The sequence below is a fragment of the Kogia breviceps genome, chromosome 7 (assembly GCF_026419965.1).
Source record: "Kogia breviceps isolate mKogBre1 chromosome 7, mKogBre1 haplotype 1, whole genome shotgun sequence".
Classification (NCBI taxonomy): Eukaryota; Metazoa; Chordata; class Mammalia; order Artiodactyla; family Physeteridae; genus Kogia; species Kogia breviceps.
The window spans coordinates 38,138,583-38,163,030 of NC_081316.1; the positions used below are offsets into that span (position 1 = coordinate 38,138,583).

Genomic DNA, 24,448 nt, shown 5'->3' on the forward strand with positions numbered 1-24,448 from the left:
GCTGGTGTTCAGACCAGGTCTGACCATCTCTGAAACTTGTGCTCAGGTTTTTTGATCAGCATCATGTTGCCATTTTATACAGCCCAAAGTTAGAGATCATTAAGTTGAACTTAGAGTAGCAGCCAGATTTTCCTAAGCCTTTACAGGTATTTAGGTTTGTTAGTTGTTTTTTTTTTTAAATTTTCATCAGTTCAGTACAGATAAAATGGCAATCAGGAGGCCAGGACTTTGACACACTGATTTCTGAAGTGTGAGAGTTCATCCTGCACTCAGAGAGGTGGTCTTGATCTGTTTTGTAGTGTTGCTTTATTCATCTCAGTGCAGAGATGCCAGCAGCATGACATCAGGATCCTTCATCTAGCAGTGTGACCTACAGCCTTTTTCAGCCCTATTGCTGTAGAAGAAGAACAGTTACAACCAAGCAAAGAAACCAGATAACTGGCAAAGAGATAGCCTCAGGTGTCACAGTTAACAGCAATAATAACTGAATCATCTTTGTTTCAAAAATGAAGCAAGAGGGTCACATGGTTTTGTAGAACTATAGATGTGTTCACTTTGGAAAAATAACCAGAAAAGTTAAGATATAAATGTTTTATGTTTTTAAAGTTACAACATGATGTTTGTTATAGAAAAAAATGGAAAATCTAGGAAGAATGAAGAAAATATCACCTAAAATTCTTCCCACCCAGATAAAAGTACTCTTAATATTTTGTTAATATAATAGTAATAGCTATTCTTACCCTTGTTATATTAAATGGGAGTCTTGTTTTTTAATCCACCCAGCCTTTCTGTGTCTTTTGATTGGTGAATTCAATCCATTTACATTTAGGATGATTATTGACAGATGAGGATTTGGTACTGCTATTTTATCTTATGTTTTCTGGTTGCTCTATATCTTCATTATTTCTTTTTCCTTGTATTTCTGTCTGCCATTTTGCTTTGGTGGTTTTTTATGATATTTTTCTCACTTTCCTCTTTTTTTAATATTTTGTGTCTTTGCTCTAGATTTATTTTTTATGGTTACCACGGGGTTTGTATAAAACATGTCATAGATAAAGTAATCCTTTTTCTGCTTATAGCATCTTATCTTTATGTATCTATATGAGTTCCACCCTTTTCCTCTCCCCCTTTTGTATTTTTCTTGCCTCAAATTATCCCTTTTTATGTTGTGAGTTTGTTACCAATTTGAAGTAGCTATCATTACTTTTTCTACTCATCTTTGCCCTTTAACCTTTATGCTGTAGTTAAAGTGTTTAAAAAACCTATTCTGATAAAGAGTTGCAGTTTAAAGATTCTGTCTGCTTATCACTTTACTCAAAGATTTGTGTACTTTGCTTTTTGTTTGTTTGTTTGTTTCTGGTAAAGAGCTCCTTTCAACATTTCTTGTAATGCAGGTCTAGTGTTGATGAACTCCCTCAGCTTTTGTTTGTCTGGGAAAGTCCTTATTTATCATTCATATCTGAATAATAACTTTGCTGGATAGAGTATTCTTGGGTGATGATTTTTATCTTTCAGTATTTTGAGAATGTCATTCCACTTTCTTCTGGACTGTAGAGTTTCTGCTGAGAAATCTGTTAATAGCCTAATGGAGGTTCCTTTGTAGGTTACCCTTCCTTTTTTCCCTGGCTGCCTTACTTCTTTGTCATTGACTTTTAACAGTTTTAATATAATGTGTCTTGAAGAAGGTCTTTTAAAAATACATTTATTTATTTATTTTTGGCTGCATTGGGTCTTCATTGCTGCATGTGGGCTTTTTCTAGTTGCGGTGAGCAGGGCCTACTCTTCGTTGCAGTGCTCTGGCTTCTCATTGTGGTGGCTTCTGTTGTAGTGGAGCACAGGCTCTAGGTAGGTGGGCTTCAGTAGTTGTGGCACGTGGGCTCAGTAGTTGTGGCTCGAGGGCTCTAGAGTGCAGGACCAGTAGTTGTGGCACACAGGCTTCGTTACTCCACGGCATGTGGGATCTTCCTGGACCAGGGCACGAACCTATGTCCCTTGCATTGGCAGATGGATTCTTAACCACTGCACCAGCAGGGAAGTCCCTTGAAGAAGGTCTTTTTGTATTGAGGTAATTAGGTGTTCTCTTAGCTTCATGGACTTGTATATCCAGTTCCTTCTCCAGTTTGGGAAGCTCTCAGCTATTACTTCTTTAAATAAACTTTCTGCTCCCCTCTCCCTTTCTTCTCCTTCTGGGATACCCATTACCCTAATGTTGTCTTTCCTAAGGAGTTGGATAGTTCTCATAGAATTTTTTCATTTTTTAAAATATCTTATTTCTTTCTTCTACTTGTGTCATTTCTAGAGTTCTGTCTTCAAGCTCACTAATTCTCTCTCCCATGTGATATGCTCTATTTTCAGTGCTTATTCTTCAACTCATTGATTGAATTCTTTAGTTCTAGAATTTGTTTTTCTTTTTTAGAGTTTTAATCTCTTCTGTAAAGTATTCCTCTGTTCATTAATTTCGTTCCTGATTTCATTGAACTGCCTATCTGAGTTTTCTTGTAGTTCCTTGACTTTCTTGATGACAGCTATTTTGAATTCTCTATCATTTAGATCACAGTATTCTGTGACTTTAAGTTTGGTTTCTGGAGAATTGTCATTTTCCTTTTGTGGTACAGTGTCACTATGGTTCTTCACAGTGTTTATGACGTTGTTCCTCTGCCACACATTTAACGTAGCAAGCACCTTTCTGCTTGATTCTAATGATTCAACAGGTTAGAAATTAGAGGCCTTTCTTTTGTTTTCCAGTGGGTGGCTCTGTAGCACAAGTTTTGGGTTTCTCTTACGTCAGCTGCCTCTGGTCATATTTGAGAGTCTGCACTTTGTGCCCTCTACCATCTCCATCTGTGGTGTGGCCCGATGCCTTCATTATCACTTCCTGTACCTGCAGAGTCGCCTTACTTCTGCCAGTGTTGCTAGCATTGCCACCTAGTGCACCAGGATGGTGGGCTCCCTCCTCTCCAGGAGCCCTTGAGTGGCAAGTTCCACTGCTGTTGGGGAGGAAGGGGAGGGCAATAGCTAGGATTGCTCAGGTGGCCCTGCCATGCCCAGTGTTGTAAGATTCATGGGCTTGCTACTTCGAGTGGGGGCTGGGGGCTGGGGTCATGTGCATTGCTTCCCCTGCTACCGTCAGCTTCTCTGGGGCTGGAGGGCTGGGACTACAGACACCACCTCCACTGTCTCCTTGGTTCTGCCTCTTCTATGTGTTCAGTCCATCACCTTTAGTTGTATAGATATGTGGAGAATTCTCTGGTTTCTTGGTGTGTCGGACACAAGAACCTTTGTTGTGTTGTGGACGTTTTACTGGTTGTAGGTTAAGGGGAGAGACAAAGGTAGCTTTTCACTCCACCACGTTGCTGACTCTCAGAATGGTTCTTTTAAACAAAAATTGGATTATGTGGCTCTCCTCCTTGAAGCCCCTTAACATTGGACTCAAAATAAAATCCAGATTCTTAAGCTGTTCCCTTATGGCCTGGCCCTATCATCTCATTCTCACTCCTTACCGCCACCTTTGTAGGCCTTTTTTTTTTTTTGTGGTACGCGGGCCTCTCACTGTTGTGGCCTCTCCCGTTGCAGAGCACAGGCTCTGGACACGCAGGCTCAGTGGCCATGGCTCACGGGCCCAGCCGCTCCACGGCATGTGGGATCCTCCCGGACCGGGGCACGAACCTGCATCCCCTGCATCGGCAGGTGGACTCAACCACTGCGCCACCAGGGAAGCCCTGTAGGCCTTTTTTGAGTTCCTTGAACTCACCTAGTTCCTTCCTGTGTCGAGTCATTTTCCGTGTTTCCTTCGTCAGTAATGCAGGCTCCTTCACCCTCCATTCCTGATACCTTCCCTGCACGTCTGTGCACATATGGGCCACAAGCACATGCTCACTAAACTTGTCTCATCTTTCAGCTCTCTGCTTAACTGTCACTTCTCATAGAGCCCTTCTCTGATCCTAAAAAAAAAAAACCCCAAACCTGTCAATCTCTCTAATGGCTCTTTGATCTTTTCCTTTATAGCAAGCACTTAACACAGTTTATAAGCATAGATTTATGTACGTGTTTGTCTTAAGTTCTGTCTCCTTTACTGGACCATGAGTTCCACTGGAGTGCAGGGCTCATCATGTCTGTTTGTTCCTCATTCACGTTCAGTGCCTAGTATGGAGTGTGCCCTGGGTAATTACTTACTGCGTGAGCAAATGAAGGAATGTTGAAGCTAATTTTCTGGCTTCTCCTTTTCGTGAGCTATTTGTTCAACAAGTATTCAGAAAACAACTCTGTGTTGGGGGTAGTGAGATTATATTCTTTAATATTTTTACATTTTGGTATGAAACATTTTCACGAATGGTTTCTCTTGTATGCAGGCAGATTGCTAAGAGTGGTCAGAGCCCACATTGTTTCTCTGTGTTTGAGTAGGCTGGATCCCAGAGACTGTGGAGGAATGGAAGCTTCTCCTACATCTGGTACAGAACAAGAGCACAAAGCCAGCCCCCCAGAAGTCACCAAATGGGAACTTCAGCGATGGGCCTTCCCCTATCAATGTGGAGAATGTGGCACTCCTGTTAGCTAAGGCCATGGGCCCAGACCGGGCCTGGTCACTGCTACAAGAATGTGGTTTGACCCTTGAGCTGTCAGAGAGGTTTACCAGAACCTGTGATATCCTGAGGATTGCCGAGAAAAGGCAGAGGTAATGTATGTATGTTCTCCCCTATCCACAGGCACTTGGGGAATGTAGAATTGTACAGACTTTCAGAGGTGGACGGGACTATAGAGATCACATAGTCCCAACCCCTCATTCATAGATGAGGGGACAGAGATTCCTCTGTTGATGAAGGTGATTAAGGGAATAGGCTAAAGTAATATTTTGTTCACAGTCATGACCAAAACACTGTTTAGGTTAATATGAATACCCAAATCTGATGTGTACTCAGTTCTTTAAGAATATTATTGGTGGGGGCTTCCCTGGTGGCGCAGTGGTTGAGAATCCGCCTGCCGATGCAGGAGACACGGGTTCGTGCCCTGGTCCGGGAAGATCCCACATGCCGCGGAGCAACTAAGCCCGTGAGCCATGGCCGCTGAGCCTGTGCGTCCGGAGCCTGTGCTCCGCAACGGGAGAGGCCACAACAGTGAGAGGCCCGCATACCGCAAAAAAAAAAAAAAAAAAAAAAAAGAATATTATTGGTACCGCATACCTAATTGTCTCAGTCAGGGTTGTTGTTTTGTTTTGTTTTTTTTAACTGTGGTAAAATACAGATAACATAAAATTTCCTGCCAACCATTTTTAACTACTTGGTTCAGTAGTGTTAAGTGTATTCATATCAGTGTGCAGTCAGTTTCCAGAACTTTTTCAACTTACAAAACTGAAACTCTATACCCATTAAACAACAACTCCCCCTTTCCCCCTCCACGTAACCCCTGGTAACCACCATTCTACTTTCTGTCTCTGATTTTGACTACTCTTAAGTACCTCATATAAGTGGGATCATACAGTGTTTGTCTTTTTGTGACTGGCTTATTTCACTTAGCATAATGTCCTTAAGGTTCATCCATGTTAATAGCATTTGTCAGCGTCTCCGTCCTTTCTAAGGCTGAATAATATTTCATTGTATGTATGTAACCACATTTTATTTATCCACTCACCTGTTGATAGACACTTGGGTTGCTTTCACCTCTTGGCTATTGTGAGTAATGCTGCTATGAACATGAGTTTACAGATATCTCTTTGAGACCCTGCTTTCAGTTCTTTTGGGTGTATACCCAGGTGTGGAATTGCTGGATCAGATGGTACTTCTATTTTTAATTTTTTGAGGAACCTCCATACTGTTTTCCATAGAGCCTGCACTATTTTACATTCCCACCAATTATAGCACATCCCCACCAACACTAGTTATTTTCTGTTTTTTTTGTTTTGATTTTTGTTTTGTTTTATTTTTTGGGATAGTAGCTATCCTAATGGGCATGAGGTGATATCTCATTGTGGTTTTTATTTGCATTTGTCTAGTGATTTTTTTTTTTTTTTTTTTTTTCTGTACGCGGGCCTCTCACTGTTGTGGCCTCTCCCGTTGCGGAGCACAGGCTCCGGACGCGCAGGCTTAGCGGCCATGGCACGGGCCCAGCCGCTGCGCAGCATGTGGGATCTTCCCAGACCGGGGCACAAACCCGTGTCCCCTGCATCAGCAGGCGGACTCTCAACCACTGCACCACCAGGGAAGCCCTCCCTAGTGATTATTGATGTTGAACATCTTTTCATATGCTCATTGGCCATTTGAATGTCATCTTTGGAGAAATACCTGTTCAAGTCTTTTGCCCATTTTTAAATTGCATTATTTGTTTTTTGTCATATGAGTTCTTACATATTCTCAATATTAACTCTCAGATATGTGATTTGCAAATATTTTCTCCTATTGTATAGGACAGGATGTCATATTCACAGGATGCCTTTTCATTCTGTTGATTGATTGTGTCTTTTCATGCACAGAGTCAGTCAGCTTTTTTTTTTTTTTTTTTTTTTTTTTTTGTGATACGCTGGCCTCTCACTGTTGTGGCCTCTCCCGTTGCGGAGCACAGGCTCCAGACGTGCATGCTCAGCGGCCATAGCTCACGGGCCCAGCTGCTCCGCAGCATGTGGGATCTTCCTGGACCGGGTCACGAACCCATGTCCCCTGCAGGCGGATTCTCAACCACTGCGCCACCAGGGAAGCCCTGCTTTTTTAATCCTTTCTTCTGAAAAGAATGAACAATGACAGCTAAATTTGCCTGTTTCTTTTCTTTGGGATTTCAGAGCCTTGATACAAAGCATGCTTGAAAAATGTGATCGGTTTCTCTGGTCTCAGCAGGCCTAATTGAAGAATATTCAGCAGGATGTCATGACATTTTGAGAAAAACTGAATGGTGTTATTGAAGGAAAGGCCCCACCTGAGATCCCTGCCACGTTATTGGGAGCACTTTTGTCCGTGTCTGTAACCTCTGCATTTGTGGCTCTACCTGTACCTCAGTGTTTTTCAACTGAAGTTGAATTTTGAAAGGAATCAGTCCTTGTTTGCTGAAATGAAGTGCTCTGGAAGGAATCAGAATGTGAATATCCCCAGCTATGCAGTCCTTATTCGGAACAACAGTGTTATTTGTTCCTTGCTGGTGGACTGGGGGAATTCTTTTGCTGTCGTGACTGCCATGTAGGGAGCAGAAGTTTCTCATCCTGGTCACATGAAGACATACAATGTAATTGACAGAAATTGAATTCCTTTTTTATCTTCTCTGGGACACTTGAGAAATTACCAAAGTAAGATCTGGTATAATGGAATTAACACATAAAATGAATGAAACATTGAAGATTCAAATCAGATGTTTAAATGAAATGGCCCCATATTTAAATTGAGCTAATTTAAAATGTATTTTTTTTCCAGTGCTTGACATTTTCTAATCTGAACCTATATACAGCTAATTCATTACTGGAAATGTTTTACTCCAGTCTTTCCTAAACAATAGCCTGAAGGAATCATGCACTTTTTAAATTTGCTTTTTAAAAGCCATAATAAAGGAAGGCTGAATACTGATAAAGATTGCAGCAAGTGCTTGTATTATTTAAGCCAAGTACTAGATTGCCATTTTCAGGCTCCTGTATACTTACACAGCATGTTATATTACTAATAAATGTAAAATCTAATTTAAAAATTTATTTGGGTAGAATGTAGACATGAGGTTTATAGTGAGCAATTTGCAGGAAGATATGGTGTAAACTCAGTGTGGAATAAACAAAGTGTTGGGTACATTGAATGATTCACTTCTTTCTTTCATTTATAACACAGCCAGAGAACTATAGACACAAATTGCTGTCATACTTCCATGTGACATTTGGATATGACGTAACTAGAGGGGTTGAAGAGATGATCAGAGATGGGAGACTTCACAAACTTCTTAGCATTTTGGGAAGTGTGGAAAACCTAATAATTTTGGTCACCAGTGTGTGGCAGAGTATGTGTGGGGTGTCTCCCCATGCCAAGCAATTCTCCAACACCAGCTGGGTGTCCTACAATTCAACTCAATTGAAAGTATCTCCCTGGAGATAGCATCCGATTTCACAGGTTAGGGGCTCAGAACCACAAAACTGCCCCCACTTCAGATGCCAGTCACAACAAGCCCAGGTTGTTAACCGTACAGGCATACCTCTTTTTATTGTACTTTGCTTTATTGTGCTTCACAGATACTGTTTTTCCTTTTTCTTCTTTTTATTTTTTTTTAACAAATTGAAAGTTTGTGGCAACCCTGTGTTCAATAAGTCTATCAGTACAATTTTTCCAACAGCATTTCCTTACTTTGTGTCTCTGTCACATTTCCCTGATTCTTGGAATACTACAATTTTTTTCACTCATTATTTGTCAGGGTGATCTGTGATCTTTGATGTTACTATTGTGATTGTTTTGTGGCATAACTGCACCCATGTATGATGGTGAACTTAATTGAGAAATGTGTGTTGTGACTGCTCCAGCTGGCCGTTTCCCATCTCTCTGCCTCTCCTCAGGCTTCCCTATTCCCTGACACACAGCAATATTGGAATTAAGCCATTTAGTAACCCTATAATGGCCTCTTAAGTATTCAAGTGAAAGGAAGAGTTACACATCTCTCACTTTAAATCAAAAGCTAGAAATGATTAAGCTAAATGAGAAAGGCATGTTGAAAGCTGAGATAGGCTGAAAGGTAGGCCTCTTGCATCAAATAGCCAAATTGTGAATGTAAAGGAAAAGTACATGAAAGAAATTGAAAGTGCTACTCCAGTGAATACAAGAATGAGAAAAAAGTGAAAGAGCCTTATTGCTGATAGGGAGAAAGTTTCAGTAGTCTGGATAGAAGATCAAACCAGTCACAACATTCCCGTAAGCCAGAGCCTAATCCAGAGTAAGACCCTAACTCTTCAATTCTGTGAAGGCTGAGAGAGGTGAGGAAGCTACAGAAGAAAAGTTTGAAGCTAGCAGAGGTTGGTTCATGAGGTTTAAGGAAAGAAGCAGTCGTCATAACGTAAAAGTGAAGCAGCAAGTGATGATGTAGAAGCTGTAGCAAGTTATCCAGAAGATCTAGCTAAGATCATTAATGAAGGTGGCTACACTAAACAACAGATTTTCGGTGTAGACAAAACAGCCTTATATTGGAAAAGGATGCCATCTAGTACTTTTCATAGCTAGAGAGGAGAAGTCAATGCCTGGCTTCAAAGCTTCAAAGGATAGGCTTCCTCTCCTGTTAGGGGCTAATGCAGGTAGTGACTTTCAGTTGAAGCCAATGCTTATCTACCATGGTGAAAATCCTAGGGCCCTTAAGAATTATGCTAAGTTTACTCTGCCTGTGCTCTATAAATGGAACAACAAAGCCTGGATGACAGCACAAGTGTTTACAACATGGTTTAATGAATACTTTAAGCTTACTGCTGAGACCTACTGCTCAGAAAAAAAGCTTCAAAATATTACTGCTCACTGACAATGCACCTGGTTGCCCAAGAGCTCTGATGGAGTTGTACATCAAGTTTAATGTTGTTTACATGCCTGCTAATACAACATTCATTTTGCAGCCCATGGATCAAGGAGTAATTTCAACTTTCAAGTCTTATTTTTTAAGAAATACATTTTGTAAGACTATAGTTACCATAGATAATGATTCCTCTGATGATTTGGGCAAAGTAAATTGGAAACCTTCTGGAAAGGATTCACCATTCTAGATGCCATTAAGAACATTCATGATTCATGGGAAGAGGTCAACATATTAACATATGGAAGAAGTTGATTCTAATCCTCATGGATGACTTTGAGGGGTTCAGGACTTCAGTGGAGGAAGTAATTGCACATGTGGTGGAAATAGCAAGAGAACTAGAATTAGAAGTGGAGCTTGAAGACATGACTAAATTGCTGCAATCTCATGGTAAAACTTTAACGGATGAGGAGTTGCTTCTTATGGGTGAGCAAAGAAAGTGGTTTTTGAGGTGGAATCTACTGGTGAAGATTGCTGTGAAGACTGTTGAAATGACAACAAATGATTTAAAATATTACATAAACAGTTAATAAAGCAGTGGCAGGGTTGAGAGAAAAATGACTCTAATTTTTTTTTTTGACTCTAATTTTGAAAGAAGTTCTACTGTGGGTAAAATGCTATCAAACAGTATTGCATGCTACAGAGAAATCATTTGTGAAAGGAAGAGAAGGAAGAGTCGGTGATCTGCCAGACTTCATTGTTGTCTTATTTTAAGAAATTGCCACAGCTGCCCCAACTTCAGCTAACACCACGCTGATCAGTGAGCTACCATCAACATGGAGGCAGGACCCTCCACCAGCAACAAGATTACAACTTGCTGAAGGCTCAGAAGATGGTTAGCATTTTTTTTTTTAGCAATAAAGCAGGTTTTAAATTAAGATATATACATTGTTTTTTAAGACAATGCTATTGCACGCTTCATAGACTATAGTATAGTGTAAACATAACTTTTATATGCACTGGGAAACCAAAAAATTCATGTGACTCGCTTTATTGCTGTGCTCTGGGGACCGAACCCACAATATCTCCAAGGTATGCCTGTACCAACTGGCTATAAATCAGAGGTTCCCGTGACCCGCTCCTTGGGTTCAATTAATTTGCTAGAGTGGCTCACAGAACTCAGAGAAACATTTTACTTACTTAGATTATCAGTTTATTATAAAAGGCTCAGGAACAGCTGGCTGGAAGGGTAAGGTATGGGGAAGGGGCAAGGAGCTTCCATGCCCTCTCCCAGTGTGCCACTCTAGACCAATCTCCACATGTTCACCAACTGGAAGCTCTAGATAAAGCAGCGGCAGCATTGAGAGTGGAGATGGGCTGGAGGTTGAGTTCAATTGCCAGTTGCCAGTGTCAAGAGTGGGACTGAAAGTTCCAGCCCTCTAATCACATGGTTGGCTCCACTGGTAGCCAGCCCCCATCCTTAGTTGTGGTCCAAAACTCACTTCATTAACATAATGAAAGACACTTTTCTCCCTCTCATCACCTTGGAAATTCCGAGGGTTTTAGGAACTCTGTGCCAGGAAAGGAGATGAAGACCAAATATAAACTTCTTATCACAATATCACACCTTCCAACTAGTTCAGCTGGATTGTGGCTGTATTGGATTAGGTTGACTGTGAGTCTGCATAAGGTAAAGGGTGAGAGCCCTCCTGTCACTTTCAGCTTTTGTCATTACACAGTGACTGTCCTAAAGAGGATGTGGAGGAAATCTCAGGAGGAGGAGACACCCTGAACTGGCACAATTGTGCAATCATTTCCAGACAGATCTTTCTAGGGCCTGTTACAGCAATCCTCATTTACCTAAAGGGTAACAGAATTTTCTAGCCTTAAAACAACCCCACCCCCCCCAGAAACCCCACATCATCTGAATTTATTTTCTAAGGAAAACAAACAAAAATCCTATTCAGTTAAACATTTAAATTTGAACAGTCTACTTGGATATTAGGCAGTGTTTTGAAATACAACTTGTAATCTTTCACTTGCCTAAAAATGATAGATTGATTCATGGTTGCCTCACTTTTATTTTTGCATCCAGACTTGAGTGGTGTTTAACAGGGCTTCAGGGTATCATAGTGGCTGAGGGCTTGGGTTTGTCGACTGAAAAGAAAAATAGCACAATGTGAGAATTGTGAGTTAAGTTTTATTTGGGGCAAAATGAGGACTACCGCCCGGGAGACTGCATTTCAGATAGCTCTGAGAAACTGCTCCGAAGAGGTGGGGGGAAGGTCAGTGTTGTAGATGATTATAGTGAAGGGGGGGTGGTGGTGCGTGCAGTCAAACATGCAATTGGACAGAGGCTTGCTGCTAGTCAGGAGGAGCAGATGTCACAGTTAATGATTTTAGTGCTTTTCTAGATGTGAGTAGATGCAAGAATTGGAGCTCATAAAATCTTCTCCTGAAAATATCTAACTATATGAAGACATGTTTTGCCAGTTTTTCCCAGGTCACAGAGTGCCTCATTCCTGATCTCCACCCTGACCTCCTTTCAGGGGTTGTTGAAGATCAGGGGCCACAGTGGCTCATGATTTAATCCTTGTAGAGGTAGACGGCAATGCCAAATTTTAGTTGGCAGGTTCTGAGGCAGACTGGCCTTGAATGTCTGCTCTCTATCTAGATGACCTTAGGTAAGTTCCTTTGTTTCTCCAAGTTTCAGCTTGCTCATCTGTTAAATAAGGATAATGGTAGCAGTCCCCTTGGGGGTAGTTTGAGGATTAAATGAGATAATGAATGTGAACCAGAGCTACCTCATAGTGACAATTAAATGAGACTAAAATGCAGAGCATAGTGCCTGTTGGCATAGTGTCTGGGTAGTAAATATTAGTTGTTGTTTGAAAGATTTGGAATATCGTTTCACCCAGTAGTGATCAGACCCATGTAAATTGGTTTTCATGAATGAAAGAGAGTGGAAAGACCAACATTGAAATAATTTCCTTGCATGTATTTAATTTGTCACTGCCCTGGCCAAGGCTCAAAACCTTGTTGTCATCTTTGCCCCCTTCCTCAACCCTCACTTCCAATTACTAGGTAAATTCCCTCAATTCTACATTGGTGGTGTTTTCCGTTAGTCATTTCCATTCTCTATTGCCACCATCCCACATTCTCATTACTTCTTGCCGAGACAATTACATCAGTCTTCAGGGAACTTTCTTCACTTCTGTTAAAAAAACAAAATTCAACAGTAAGTTTGAAGGTCTAGTTGGCTTTATTCAACAACTCATGAATCAAACAGCATCCCATCTAGCAACTGGAAGAGTGCTCTGAGTGGGTGTACAAAACGGAGAGCTTTTATAGGAAGAAGGGCGGGACAAGGGAGTTATTAACAAAAGAAAAAAGATTATTTCTAGGTCAGGATATCTTCTTTTTGGGGGAAAGGGATCATCAAAACTTTTATCATGCATGTTACCTCTTCTGGGGTGGGGGGCATGGATGGAGAGGGCCCACATGTAGATTACCTCTTTGGTGCTGACCAGAAAATTCCACTGGTTAAGATTACATTTCTGGGGAGGGTTGAAACTGCAACTTAGTCAAGTATTAAGTCTAGGCTTGGTATCATGGGAGAACAAGTGGTACCATTTTGGGCCTGTGGTTTTCTCGTTAACACTTCTAAACACTGCCTTCCTTCCCCACCACCACCACTGAGTCTCAGCGCATCACAATGGAACCAGCATTAGGTATCACCCAGTCAGGTGATTCACAAACTTGCCATGCATCAGAATCATCACAGGAGCTCATTAAAAATACAGACGCTGGGATCCTGCCCCAGACCTGGAACTTGTAGATCTAAGGACTAACCTCCTTGAGCTTGTCTCCTACCCCCACGTTACTCCTATATTTAGATGTAGAGTTATCCTAGTTTGTAGATAAACCTAGGCCCCTGAGAAAGAGTGATTCCCTGGGTCTCATGGGAAGTTAATTGGAGATATGTTGTCATAATCCTTGTCCTCTGAGGCATAGCCTTAAGCCACTTCCCAATCAGAAACTTTCTGTGGCTCTCCTCTGCTTTCATAATAAAGCCCAAATCCTTGAGCTCTGACATTTAAACTGATGAAAAAAAATTATTTTAAGGCAGGACAAGAAAAAAATCTAACATAAAATTTTCTCTGCTTTTTGAACCACTATCCCCTCCCCTTTAGTGTACATTGTGCATCTGTATTACACATTAACTAGGTTCCCTTAAAAGACACAGGAATGCCTACTTGCCCAAAAGAAAAAAAAAAAAAAGAGCCATTTTCTCCTGGCACAGCAAGGTAACTCTTTAGGAGTTAACATTTACTTTTAATCCTGTAAGGAGTCACAATGACCCACTGCTTGCTTGTTGGACTACATAGTCAATATGTCACTTTGATGTATAACCCTTTGCCTCAAAAACTTATATAACTGCCTTGACCTCTAATGGGTGGAACAGCTTGCAGGATCTTAGTTCCCTGACCAGGGATCGAACCTGCGTCCCACAGGCTTGAAAGAGCAGAGTCCTAACCACTGGACCACCAGGCAATTCCCCTCAGAGCTTTTTGAAAGACTGTCTCCTGAGTTATAATCTTCATATTGGCTGGAATAAAATTCTCTGTTTCTTTCTTAGACTGACTACTGATTAAAATTTTTTTGTCGACAAGGCCCTCTGTGACTTGTTCCCGGACTCTTCGGTTTCAGAGCCCAAGTTTGTCTGTCATCCTGGGCTCTCTGTTCTTAGACACGCTCTGCACTTGCCCTCTGCTTGTGCCCCTGGCTCAATCAACCCTGAGCTGCCCTTTGCCCCAGGGCCCACCTGCTGAAATTCCACCAGGGTTCTGTTTCTTCAGGTTTCACGTGTCAAGTTGGTTTTTTTAAATTGTAAACTACAGATACCATAAAATTTACCATCTTAACCATTTTGTGCCACAACAAGGGGCTGAAATCATCCCTTGCACCAGGAACAGTGACTTCAGAGTAAGGTCAGAGCAAAACCCAGCTCTTCCCTCCCCTTCATTTAGAAGAAATCTGGATACCATGCAACTTCTTGAGTAACAGCACAGAATTACAACACAACACTGCTGTGCAGAGGTGACCAGCCTGGAGTTTCCAGTCAACCCTGGTCTAGTGGATCAAATACAAACCACAAGAGAGGCCTGGAAAATTCCTGCTTGACATTTCTTCCCAGAGGGTTCAGAAAAATACTAACTGGCACCGCCGTGTCCTAAATACAGAGAATGTTTTCCCAGATTGTGGTTTTCCCATCTTCCCCAGATAATAATACATTATTCCAGATGGATGACTCTGAGTCAATCTGAATATTCAAGTTGATATATTCTTCTAGCAATCTAAGCATGATTTTATCTGATACTAATAGGCAAAGCCTGGGTTTAGTGACTTTGTATCAGAGTTTTTAATCCCCTGGCTGTCTGTGTAGCTTTTCCTAGGAAACTGCCCATCTTTGTGGCATGAGGCTTGTGCAGCTGTGCAGAGCCCCATGCTTAGCACGGCCCAGTGCTTGGTTAACGCCCTGCTTTCACCATCTTAGAATTTTTAATAATTTCTGAACAAGGTCCGCACAGTTTTATTTGGCACTGGTACCACACATTATGTAACTGGTCCTGGCTGCCACAGTAGATCTGAGGTAGAGCTTGAGATTTTGCATTTCTGGCAGGATCCCAGGTGACAGTCTCACAGCTTGTCTGTTCTCAGTTTATTTAGGCTTAAATAGACTTTCTGTGGCTGGGAACTTGACTCCAGCTGGATCAAACACAAGCTCAGGGTCTCTGGTTCCTCTCTTCCAGTGATTCTGGGTGCTGATTAGAATGGCCTTTATTAGTATTTTAATTGAGATATAATTAACACATTACATTAGTTTCAGTTATACAACATAATGTTTTGGCACTTGTACATATTGTGAAATGATCACCCCAATAAGTCTAATTAACATCAGTTACCATACACAGTGACGAAATTTTTTTCTTGTGATGAGAACTTTTACACACTTACATGTGGAATCTAAAAAATAAAACAAACTTGAATATAACAACAACAAAAAAAAAAACCCAACAGACTCATGATATAGAGAACAAATTAGTGGTTACTAGTAGAGAGAGGGAAGGGCATGATAGGGGTAGGGGACTGAGAAGTATAAACTACTATTTATAAAACTACAAGGAGGCACAGGGAATAATAGCTAATACTTTGTAACAACTATAAATGCAGTGTAACCTTTAAAAATTGTGAATCACTGTGTTGTACACCTGAAACTTACATGATATACATCAACTATACCTCAATTAAAAAAATTTTTTTAAAAGATACATGCACCCCTATGTTAATTGCAGCATTATTTACAACAGCCAAGATATGGAAGCAACCTAAGTACTTAAATGTCCATCAATGGATAAATAAAGAAAATGTGGTATATGTGTATAATGGAAATACATTTTATAAGAAATGTAATGCATTTCTCTTACCTTGAAAAAATTCCCTTCTTACTAGTAAGTTAAAAAATAAATTCTCTCAATCGTTCACGTGTTCAGTAAGTGTTTGTTGAAGTCCTGTTATGTGCCAGATACTTTTCTTGGTGCTAGATAAATGAGACAGAAATTGTTACAATCTAGGATGGAAGAAAGACGAAGAAAACAATCAAAAACAAAAAACCACCCAAATAACAGAAAAAGTAAACCTAGAAATGAATAAAATCATCCCACATATTGACAATTGCTAAGAAAGATCATGGTAGGTCACTCAGAGTAGTCAGAGAAGGCCTTTCCAAAGAGGGATTTCAAGTGAGAGGCACAGGAAAGAAGGAAGCAGCCATGTGAAGGGGAGGTGGGAAGAGTGTTCTAGGCAAAGGCAGTATCATGTGTAGACACCCTGGTAAATTAGAGCTTGACTTGTTGGTAGGACTGAGGGAAGACCTGTGTGGCTGGAGAGCAGTGAGCTGGGAGGGTGTGGCATGAGATGATGCTGGAAGGTGACCAGGGACCAGATCTGCTAAAGGGTTTTAAGCAGAAGGGATACACGATCGATTATGGTTTGCAAAGATCAGTCTGAATGCTAGACAGACAGGCCTATTTTGCCCAGGACATGTCCAGTTTATTCCTGTCATCCAGGTATAATTATCAATAATGTCCCTCTCACAATGGAAAGTGACTTGGCTTAGATGATAAACTATACAGTCACACTTAAGCAGAGGCGGAAGCCGTGAAGATGGGGAGACCACTGAGACAGCTGCTGCAGGAACCCAGGTGAGAGCAGGTGTGGCCAGGCGCTTGTTGGGGAGAATACAGAGAAGTGAAAAGTGCGAGCCCTGAACCAAGTCTGAAGGACACTTAGAGTTTGGGGAGATGAAAAGACCCAGCTAAGGAGATAAAGGAAAACTGAAGGGAAGCAGAAGGAGAGTGTGGTACTATGAAGCCAAGAGAGAACCTTCCAGGAAGGAGGGAGAGGACAACTGTTCTGAGCATGGCTCAGAGGCCTCCTGATACGAGGAGAGAAACATGTCAATTTTTCTGGCAACACGGAGGTCAGTGGTGACCAGAGCTGTTTTGCTGAGCGGTGGGGACAAAAGTCAGGCTGGTGTGGGTTCAAGTGTGAGTCAGGAGTGAGGAATCAGCAAGTGCAGATGGGCAGGTTTTCAACAAGTCTGACTATGAAGAGGAAGAGGAAAACGTGCAAGAGTGAAGAGTGATGTGGATTGAAGTCAGGGTTTGCAACGTGGTGCTTTACTGGGAAAGCTGTTACTGACCGTCTGGACTCTGCAAGGTTTTGCCCATGTGAGGAACAAGCACATTTTCCTCCCTGGCATGAGTGTCACTGGGTGTCCTGTGCAAGAGAAGAGCAACCACAGGGGCGGTTTGGAAGGAAAGCACAAACCAGGAAGTGTCCGTGTCCTGCAACGTCCCTCCTGCGCCCTGAAAGGACAGAGATTAACACCGTGCCCAGCTGGCATAGGAGACATGTTCACAGGGTCCAGTTCCAGTATCACAAGCGGGGCAAAGAAGGGTGGATGTGGAGCCCAGAGTAAAGAAACTGATAGCCGGCACACACTTCTACTCTGAAAGTGGGACTGAGGAGCACTCCTAAGGGGAGACGATTCGTGATGAAGTGATCTCTATCGGGGAAAGACAAGTTTAATTTCCTTGTCAAGGAGGAAGAAAAAGTGTGTCTATACAGGAGAACTTTCTCATACAGTTCCCATCCGAAGGCACTGTCAGAGGTGTACGTAGAAGAGGTTTAAGGAGGATTAAGGCTGTGTCTCAGAAAAGTGAGTCTGACAGAATAAGGCAGGATCAGGATAACTGGGATTAGGGCGAGTGTGGTAGCAGATGGGCTGGCAAGAACAGGCTCAAAGCACTGCTGAGCTTAGGGCTCTAGTGGTAAAGTCTCAACAGACCCCAGGTTGTCAGGAGACTCCTGTTATGAGAATGTTCACTATTATATTTCTATCCCAGGTGCTGAAGGTATAGATTTTTGCAAAATGAGGGGAAAGAAAGGAAAAGTAGGAGAAAGGATGACTTGAAAGTTTGCATAAAGCAAGTTCTCCAAATTATTGTAAATAGGAAAAATTTAATAATCAGCCTTTTTATTACTTGAAATAAAAGTTGGATACAGAAGTCTATTCACCATTCTTTTTTTTTGGCTGCACTGGGTCTTCATTGCTGCGCGCGGGCTTTCTCTAGATGTGGTGAGCGGGGGCTACTCTTTGTAGCGGTGCGTGGGCTTCTCATTGCGGTGGCTTCTCTTGTTGCGGAGCACGGGCGCTAGGAGCGCGGGCATCAGTAATTGTGGCGTGTGGGCTCAGTGGTTGTAGCTGGCGGGCTCTAGAGCTCAGGCTCGGTAGTTGTGGTGCACGAGCTTAGTTGCTCTGCGGCATGTGGGATCTTCCTGGACCAGGGCTCGAACCCGTGTGCCCTGCATTGGCAGGCGGATTCTTAACCACTGTGCCACCGCGGAAGCCCCTATTTACCACTCTTTAAAGTGTTAGATCATTTTACTTCTTGGGATCTGTAATCTGAAAAAACCAAACACCAAAACCAAAGTTTTTATCCAAGGAAGAACATTATTGGTTTATCTAGGAATTTGTGATTTATAGAGTCACTCATAATTCCTGTGCTCTTGCAGGCCCAAACCCCTTTTATTAGGCACTGTTTTCCTCAGTAAGAAGTAACACACTGGGACTTCCGTGGCAGTCCAGTGGTTAAGACTTGGAGCTTTCACTGCCATGGGCCTGGGTTCATACCCTGGGGGGAGAACCAAGATCTCACAAGCCATGCGGCATGACCGGAATAAAAAGTAACATGCTGCTGGCTTTCCCCTCTTGGGAAGGGTCCAGGGAGGGAAAATGACTTCTTCTCAAAGACCTGACACATATCCAATGCAATACAAAACCTCCCGATGCTTAATCTTGATGTTGTCCCTATGCCTCCGTTTCTTGACATGTTTGTTGCTGGACACTTGCATAAGGCAAGGAATATAGAGTGAAGGGGAAGTGCTTTGGAGGCACTTCTGGATGGCACAGACAGAAATTGGTTCATAGATGGATTTGTAGGTGTTGCTGAGAAATGAACGGAAGATCAAGGTGCAGTTGCTGGAGCAGGATTCCACGCTGCAGTCCTCCCGAGGCTGTGTCCCCTGCCCGCACACAGACACCACTGAGGACGAACTAAGGGGACTAGACCCCAGGGCAGAGAGGCTGACGGGACACAACTGCCAGGGAGTGAAGAGGCCTGAATACAGAAGGGCCTAGAAAGAGCACCACTGTAACCAGAGGGGCCTGCAGGGGAGCGGGTCTGATTCGGGGAAGGGGTGCAGCAGGGCGTCTGCCCTGTATGATACTGAGATTGTGTCCCCGACACCCAAGACACAGGCACAGGCTCGGCCTTCACGTGGGTGTCCAGCCACCGCCCCCTTTGGAACAAACAGGCTGTCCTTATTTCAAAGAATAACACATGGTTTTCAACATTCAATCTCTTAAGCATTTATTAGATCTGCTGGCTTCTGTGGGCAGAGAACCCACTGGCTCAGCGTCCCTGCCCTTGGGGGCTCACAGCCCCGTCGTCTCCTGAGCAGAGGGAGAGGCGGCTCAGTACTTGTCGGGCAGGCCGCGAGGTCTGAAGTGATTGGGGTCTTTGCCGCTCCGGCCCCACCTATTGGCAACCTGGTCGGCCCTCGAGTCCTCCAGTCCGTGGCCACTGTCTCCATGCTTAAAAAGGTCTGTGACTCTCTGAACATTCTCTCTGGCATCGCTGGAATGGAGGAGGGCAGGTAGGGGATTACTCCAGCGCTGACGAGCAACAGCCCGCCCTCCCCATCTCTCCTCTTTCCAAGGAATCAAGGACTGTGACAGGAGCTAGGAAAGAGCAGCCTGAGGCTGCCCGGGCTCAGCACACCTCAGCTCTGCGGGTCCCCTTAGGCTGGGTGAACAGCACCCATGGGGGCGGCTGGGGAATCATCTGTCCCACCAGCCTTGCTCTGCTCTTCAGCCACTCAGACCCCACACAGGACACAGCGGGTGAGGGTGGGTAAGAGGAGGAGAGGCCACAGCCCTACAGGAAGTTCTCCAGGGCTTGGCCCCTCCTGGCTGTCCGAGGCTCTCACACCCATCCCTGCATGCTCAGAGCCCCTGGTACCTGATCACTTCAGCAGCCCAGGCGCCCCCAGGTCCCCTTCGGGCAGCTTCATAGTTGCCCCGGGCGTGGAAGTACTTGTCTGAATCTTTGTAATTGGCTTCTCTCATGTCAGAGTAGGCTCTCCACATGTCTTTAGCCCCTGGGAGGAAAGCACATAGAGAAAGGATTAGCAGGTGGACAGAAAACTGTGACACACCTTAGAGAAGAATCAAGGAATGAAAAATCTTCCACTGACTCAGTTTCATCCTGTGGCTATAGCACCATGAGTGCCATAGGTTGAGAAGAGCATTCTTTGTGCCTAGTTTCCTGCTCCTGGTAACTCGAATGAGAGTCGTTATGGGGGGAGGGGCACAGCCGTGTTGGACCTGGTTGTCTGGCCCCTATGATGCTGTCTCTGGACTGCGTCTCACTTAGGGCTCTATGTGATATGTTTAAAGGAGAGAAGGGAGCTATCGTCATAGGGCAGGATTCCTCAGCTTCACACTATTGACATTTTAAGCCAGATAGTTGTTGTTCAGGGCTGTCCTGGGTATTGCAACACGCTTAACAGCATCCCTGACTTCTGCCCACTAATGCACAATCTATTGCCCAAGTGTGATGACCAAAAATGTTTCCAAACGTTGCCAGATATCTCCGGGACACAAAATTGCCTTGGCCCCGAACCACTGTTATAAAAGGAAGCTGCATAGGATAAGATCCAGGGGACTTGGGGGAGTGAGGAGATGACATGGAGGACAGATTCTGAGAAAGGGGCAGACATGCAGCACCTCTGCCCTGACGCCTAAAAAATGTATTCCTGCTGCGCAAACGCGCTAATTGTGACTTGATTCCTCTGCCTGTTAGGCACGTGAATGGCATCTTGAGAACTTTCTAGTGGACGTTATTGATGATGTGGGCTGCTTGAGGAAGCAAGCCCGTGATCAGTGGGTCTTTTCCTCAGCCTGGTTACACCTTCCAGTCAGCTGGGGAGATACTGAAAGTCCCACGAGACCTACCTCACACCCCAGGCCAATTACCTGACACGCTCTAGGGTGGGTCTCAGGCCTCAATAGCTTTCATTGCTCCCCAGGTGAATCCAACGTGCAGCTGAGATTGATAAGCCCCCTGCTTGAGGAAGTGGTACTGGGACAAGTCTACCCAGCAAGAGCTTTGGCCTCATGCACAGCTGGGTTCAAACTTCTGCCCTGCCACCTGCTGACTGGCACTTAGTCCCTGGGCAATGGACTCGGCTGCTCTAAGCCTCGGTTTACTCCCCTTCAGATGGCGGAAGATGCCTCCCTCACGGAGGTATTCTGCAGGTAAGTAGGTGACCAACTGTCCCAGCCTAACCAGAACTGTCCCTGTTTTCCTGGAACTGCGCCAGTTAGCATTGAACGCGTCCTGGAAAACTCCTCAGACCTGGGCAAAGCAGGAGAGCTGCTCACCCTGAAGTGCATGTAAGGGCCGAGTTCCTACTGGAAGCTTGACAATACATGTTATTAGGTCCCCCCCCCCGGTTGCACACGGGGTTTTTTTGTCAGTTAAAAGGCTAGAAAAGGGTAGGAAACAGACTAAACCAGGGACAGTGTCACTGAGTATAGAAGCAGGAGCAAGAGCTAAGCTGAAGGTCCCTAGGAAATGGAAGGTAAGAAGGAAGAGAAGAGGAAGAGTGGAAGGAAGGAAGGAAGGAAGAGAGAAAGGGAGGGAGGAATGGAGAAATGAATGGAAGGAGAGAAGAGAAGGGAAATAGATGGATAGCTTTCATCCTACTTCATGCAATTGGTCTGAGGGAAATGCTGTACCATTTCAAGACTTATTTTGTGTCTTCCATTCAAACTTCCATTTCAGCTGGGAATGATGATTGTTCTTTCTCTAGTAACTGATTGACATAAATCCTGTGGTTTTCAATCTGTCTGAAAAAAAGCTCCCCAAACACCTGGCACGTCCTACCACATAGGGCAGCACTGCCTAAGACAGTAGCTCCAACCCTTAAGAGTGCTCAGGGTGAATCCCAGAGGCCCATGGGTGCCATCTCCCCTCCACCAGCCTTACCTTCATAAGCCTCACCAAGGAAGGAAAGCCAATAGCTGTGGACTCCCAGCACCAAGGAGCAGAGAATGAGGCCTGTGAAAAGCTTCATTGTGCTGAAATGAAAGGAGAGCGTCAGGGAGACATGGACGAGCCTTGTACACCCACTTGGGGATGTGTATGTCAAGCAGAGCCTGGCTGTTCTTTCCCCTTGTTCTCATTAGACTCTCAGTGGTCCACCTAGGGAACATTGCAGTAGGACCTCACTCGGAGCCACTAGCCCTCAGCTCTGAACCCACCAACCCTGAACCCAAGACTGTCTGAGAGGTCACCAAGGTGTCCATGGGGGAGAAGAGGGCAGCTGGGTCCTAGCTGTGTCTTGCTAAAGCAGCCTGTAATTAATCAGAAAGCATTTCCCATGCTCCACTATGCCAGCACTTCCCTCATACAGGACAAATACAAAACAGAAGAATTAAAGGAAGTGTTTTCAAAGAAATCACTCCTTGGAGAAGTTTCTCACCTGAACCCGGTGGAGCACACCTACTGGGGACAGGTAACTGTATTTATATTGAGCCATCCCTGCTGGGGTCATGGGGTGAGAAGGAAAGCTGGACTGGTGCCTGGGGGAGAGTCCCTGCAGGTCATTTCTCCTACAAAACTGCAAAGGGTAACTTACTGGAGACCAGTGGCTGTCCTCATCCACAGGTCATATTCCTCATTGTGCAATCCTGAGAAAATAGGAAGGCCTGTTCTGCCTGGTGGCCACTGTCAGGTGTGGAGGGGCTGAGGCACGGGTCGCCTGGGCTGTGGAGAAGAGGGCGTGGAGCTCCAGGAAGGAGGCCCTCAGGCTGCTGGAAGGTGTGTGGTTAGAGGATACTCCTCCAGCCTGGACCTTGCTTTCCTGGTCGTTTCTTCAAGGTGGTCCCTTCTGGACCAGACAAACAGATGTGCCAGAAATTAAATCCTTTGAGCTCATGACCAAATTCTTGAGCTTCAAAACTGACAGTCCAGGGTTTCCCTGGTCGCGCAGTAGTGAGAGTCCGCCTGACGATGCAGGCGACATGGGTTCGAGCCCTGATCCAGGAAGATCCCACATGCTGCAGAGCGGCTGGGCCCGTGAGCCATGGCCGCTGGGCCTGCGCGTCTGGAGCCTGTGCTCCGCAACGGGAGAGGCCACAACAGTGAGAGGCCCACGTGCGAGAAAAACAAAAACAAAAAAAACCCTGACAGTCCAGCCCCACTGATTCACATGTGTGCCCTGAGCACCTTCCACCAATCTGTGTGCCTATGCTGAGCTTTCAGCTCCAAGGCAATAGAGAGCCCTCTCAACCTCCTAGCCAAGAGGAGGTGTATTATCTAAGCTGGCTCTTGAGATCGGGGTAATCCTAGTAGAGGGGAGTTCCTGCTAGTTTCTGCATCCTGGAGATGCATCATAGTTGGAGTGAGAGTGTTTTGGTGCAAGGGGCTAGTGTGTAAACTCTAAGAAACCTCTAATAGGACAGAGGGGTGTAACAGCTGTTATGGAAAATGGCAGCCCAGCTGGGGAAGTGCCAGGCTCCTAGTCAGCGGAATGGTGGAGGTGTCTGCTGTATTTTCCTGGTAGCGTTGTGTGTGGGGTGTCACTGTGAGTCAAAAATATCAGCAGGGTCATCCCAGCTGATGAGGCCTGTGTATGTATGAACAGAGCTTTCAACTCTCAAGAGAAAATCCCTTGTGTCTCATCCTAACCTGGAGATTAAAAAGTACAGGAAATGCAAACAATTTCTCAAGTCCAGTTGCCTTATAGGACTATTTTAAGAAACCTCTTCCAAGGACCAATTTAAATTTAAATTAACACAAACCATGTCTGTCTTGTCACCTTTGTACATATAGTGCTTATCATGCTATCTGATAAATAACAGGCACTCTTTCATTACTTTATTCATTCTACAGTTACTTGCTGAGCTGTCCCTACATGCCAGCACTCACCTGGGTGCTGGATGTCTCTAGCCACATGGTGTTTATGTTGTAGTGATTAATCAATAAGTATAGAAAACAAATAGTGACATCCCTCATTATCTAAATCTAATCCATTCCTGACAGTGTGTTGCGGAGCAGTGGTTTTTTGGTGGTCAAGGGTAGCAAATTTTTGAATATCAATTATATTACAAGAGAAAAAATAATAATCCCTCCCTAGCCAATTTTTACAAATAATTTCAGAAATACTCAAACACCTGTTTAACAATCTATCAATGCTATCTATACAATATAAAACAAAATACCAATTGCCTAATTTTTAAATAATTAATGAGCCCATTAGTTGGTGTCTTGTGTGAAATCCACACTAATACTCTAGAAAGTTGAACACAAATTCT

The 24,448-nt window shown here is 43.9% G+C and overlaps 2 protein-coding genes across 4 annotated transcripts in view; one reads left to right on the forward strand and one right to left on the reverse strand.

The window, feature by feature from the left end:
- Positions 1-7,758, forward strand: part of HPS5 (HPS5 biogenesis of lysosomal organelles complex 2 subunit 2) — a 44,007-nt gene extending 36,249 nt beyond the window's left edge. For both annotated transcript variants that reach the window (XM_059068820.2, XM_067038114.1), the window contains 2 exons: positions 4,402-4,672; positions 6,767-7,758. In XM_059068820.2, the coding sequence (XP_058924803.1) occupies positions 4,402-4,672; positions 6,767-6,827 (332 nt within the window). In that variant the 3' untranslated portion in view covers positions 6,828-7,758. The remainder of the gene's footprint in view (positions 1-4,401; positions 4,673-6,766) is intronic.
- Positions 7,759-19,410: 11,652 nt separating this feature from the next.
- Positions 19,411-22,209, reverse strand: LOC131759567 (serum amyloid A-2 protein). 2 transcript variants are annotated; one of them, XM_059068898.2, is made up of 3 exons: positions 22,119-22,209; positions 20,088-20,226; positions 19,411-19,703 (listed from the first exon to the last, which is right to left on the reverse strand). In XM_059068898.2, the coding sequence occupies exons 1-3, from the start codon at positions 22,204-22,206 to the stop codon at positions 19,541-19,543; spliced, it is 390 nt and encodes a 129-aa protein (XP_058924881.1). In that variant the 5' UTR covers positions 22,207-22,209; the 3' UTR covers positions 19,411-19,540. The 2 variants fall into 2 exon arrangements, with proteins under 2 accessions (XP_058924881.1, XP_066895546.1); XM_067039445.1 differs by lacking the exon at positions 22,119-22,209 and adding an exon at positions 20,323-20,475.
- Positions 22,210-24,448: the final 2,239 nt, after the last annotated feature.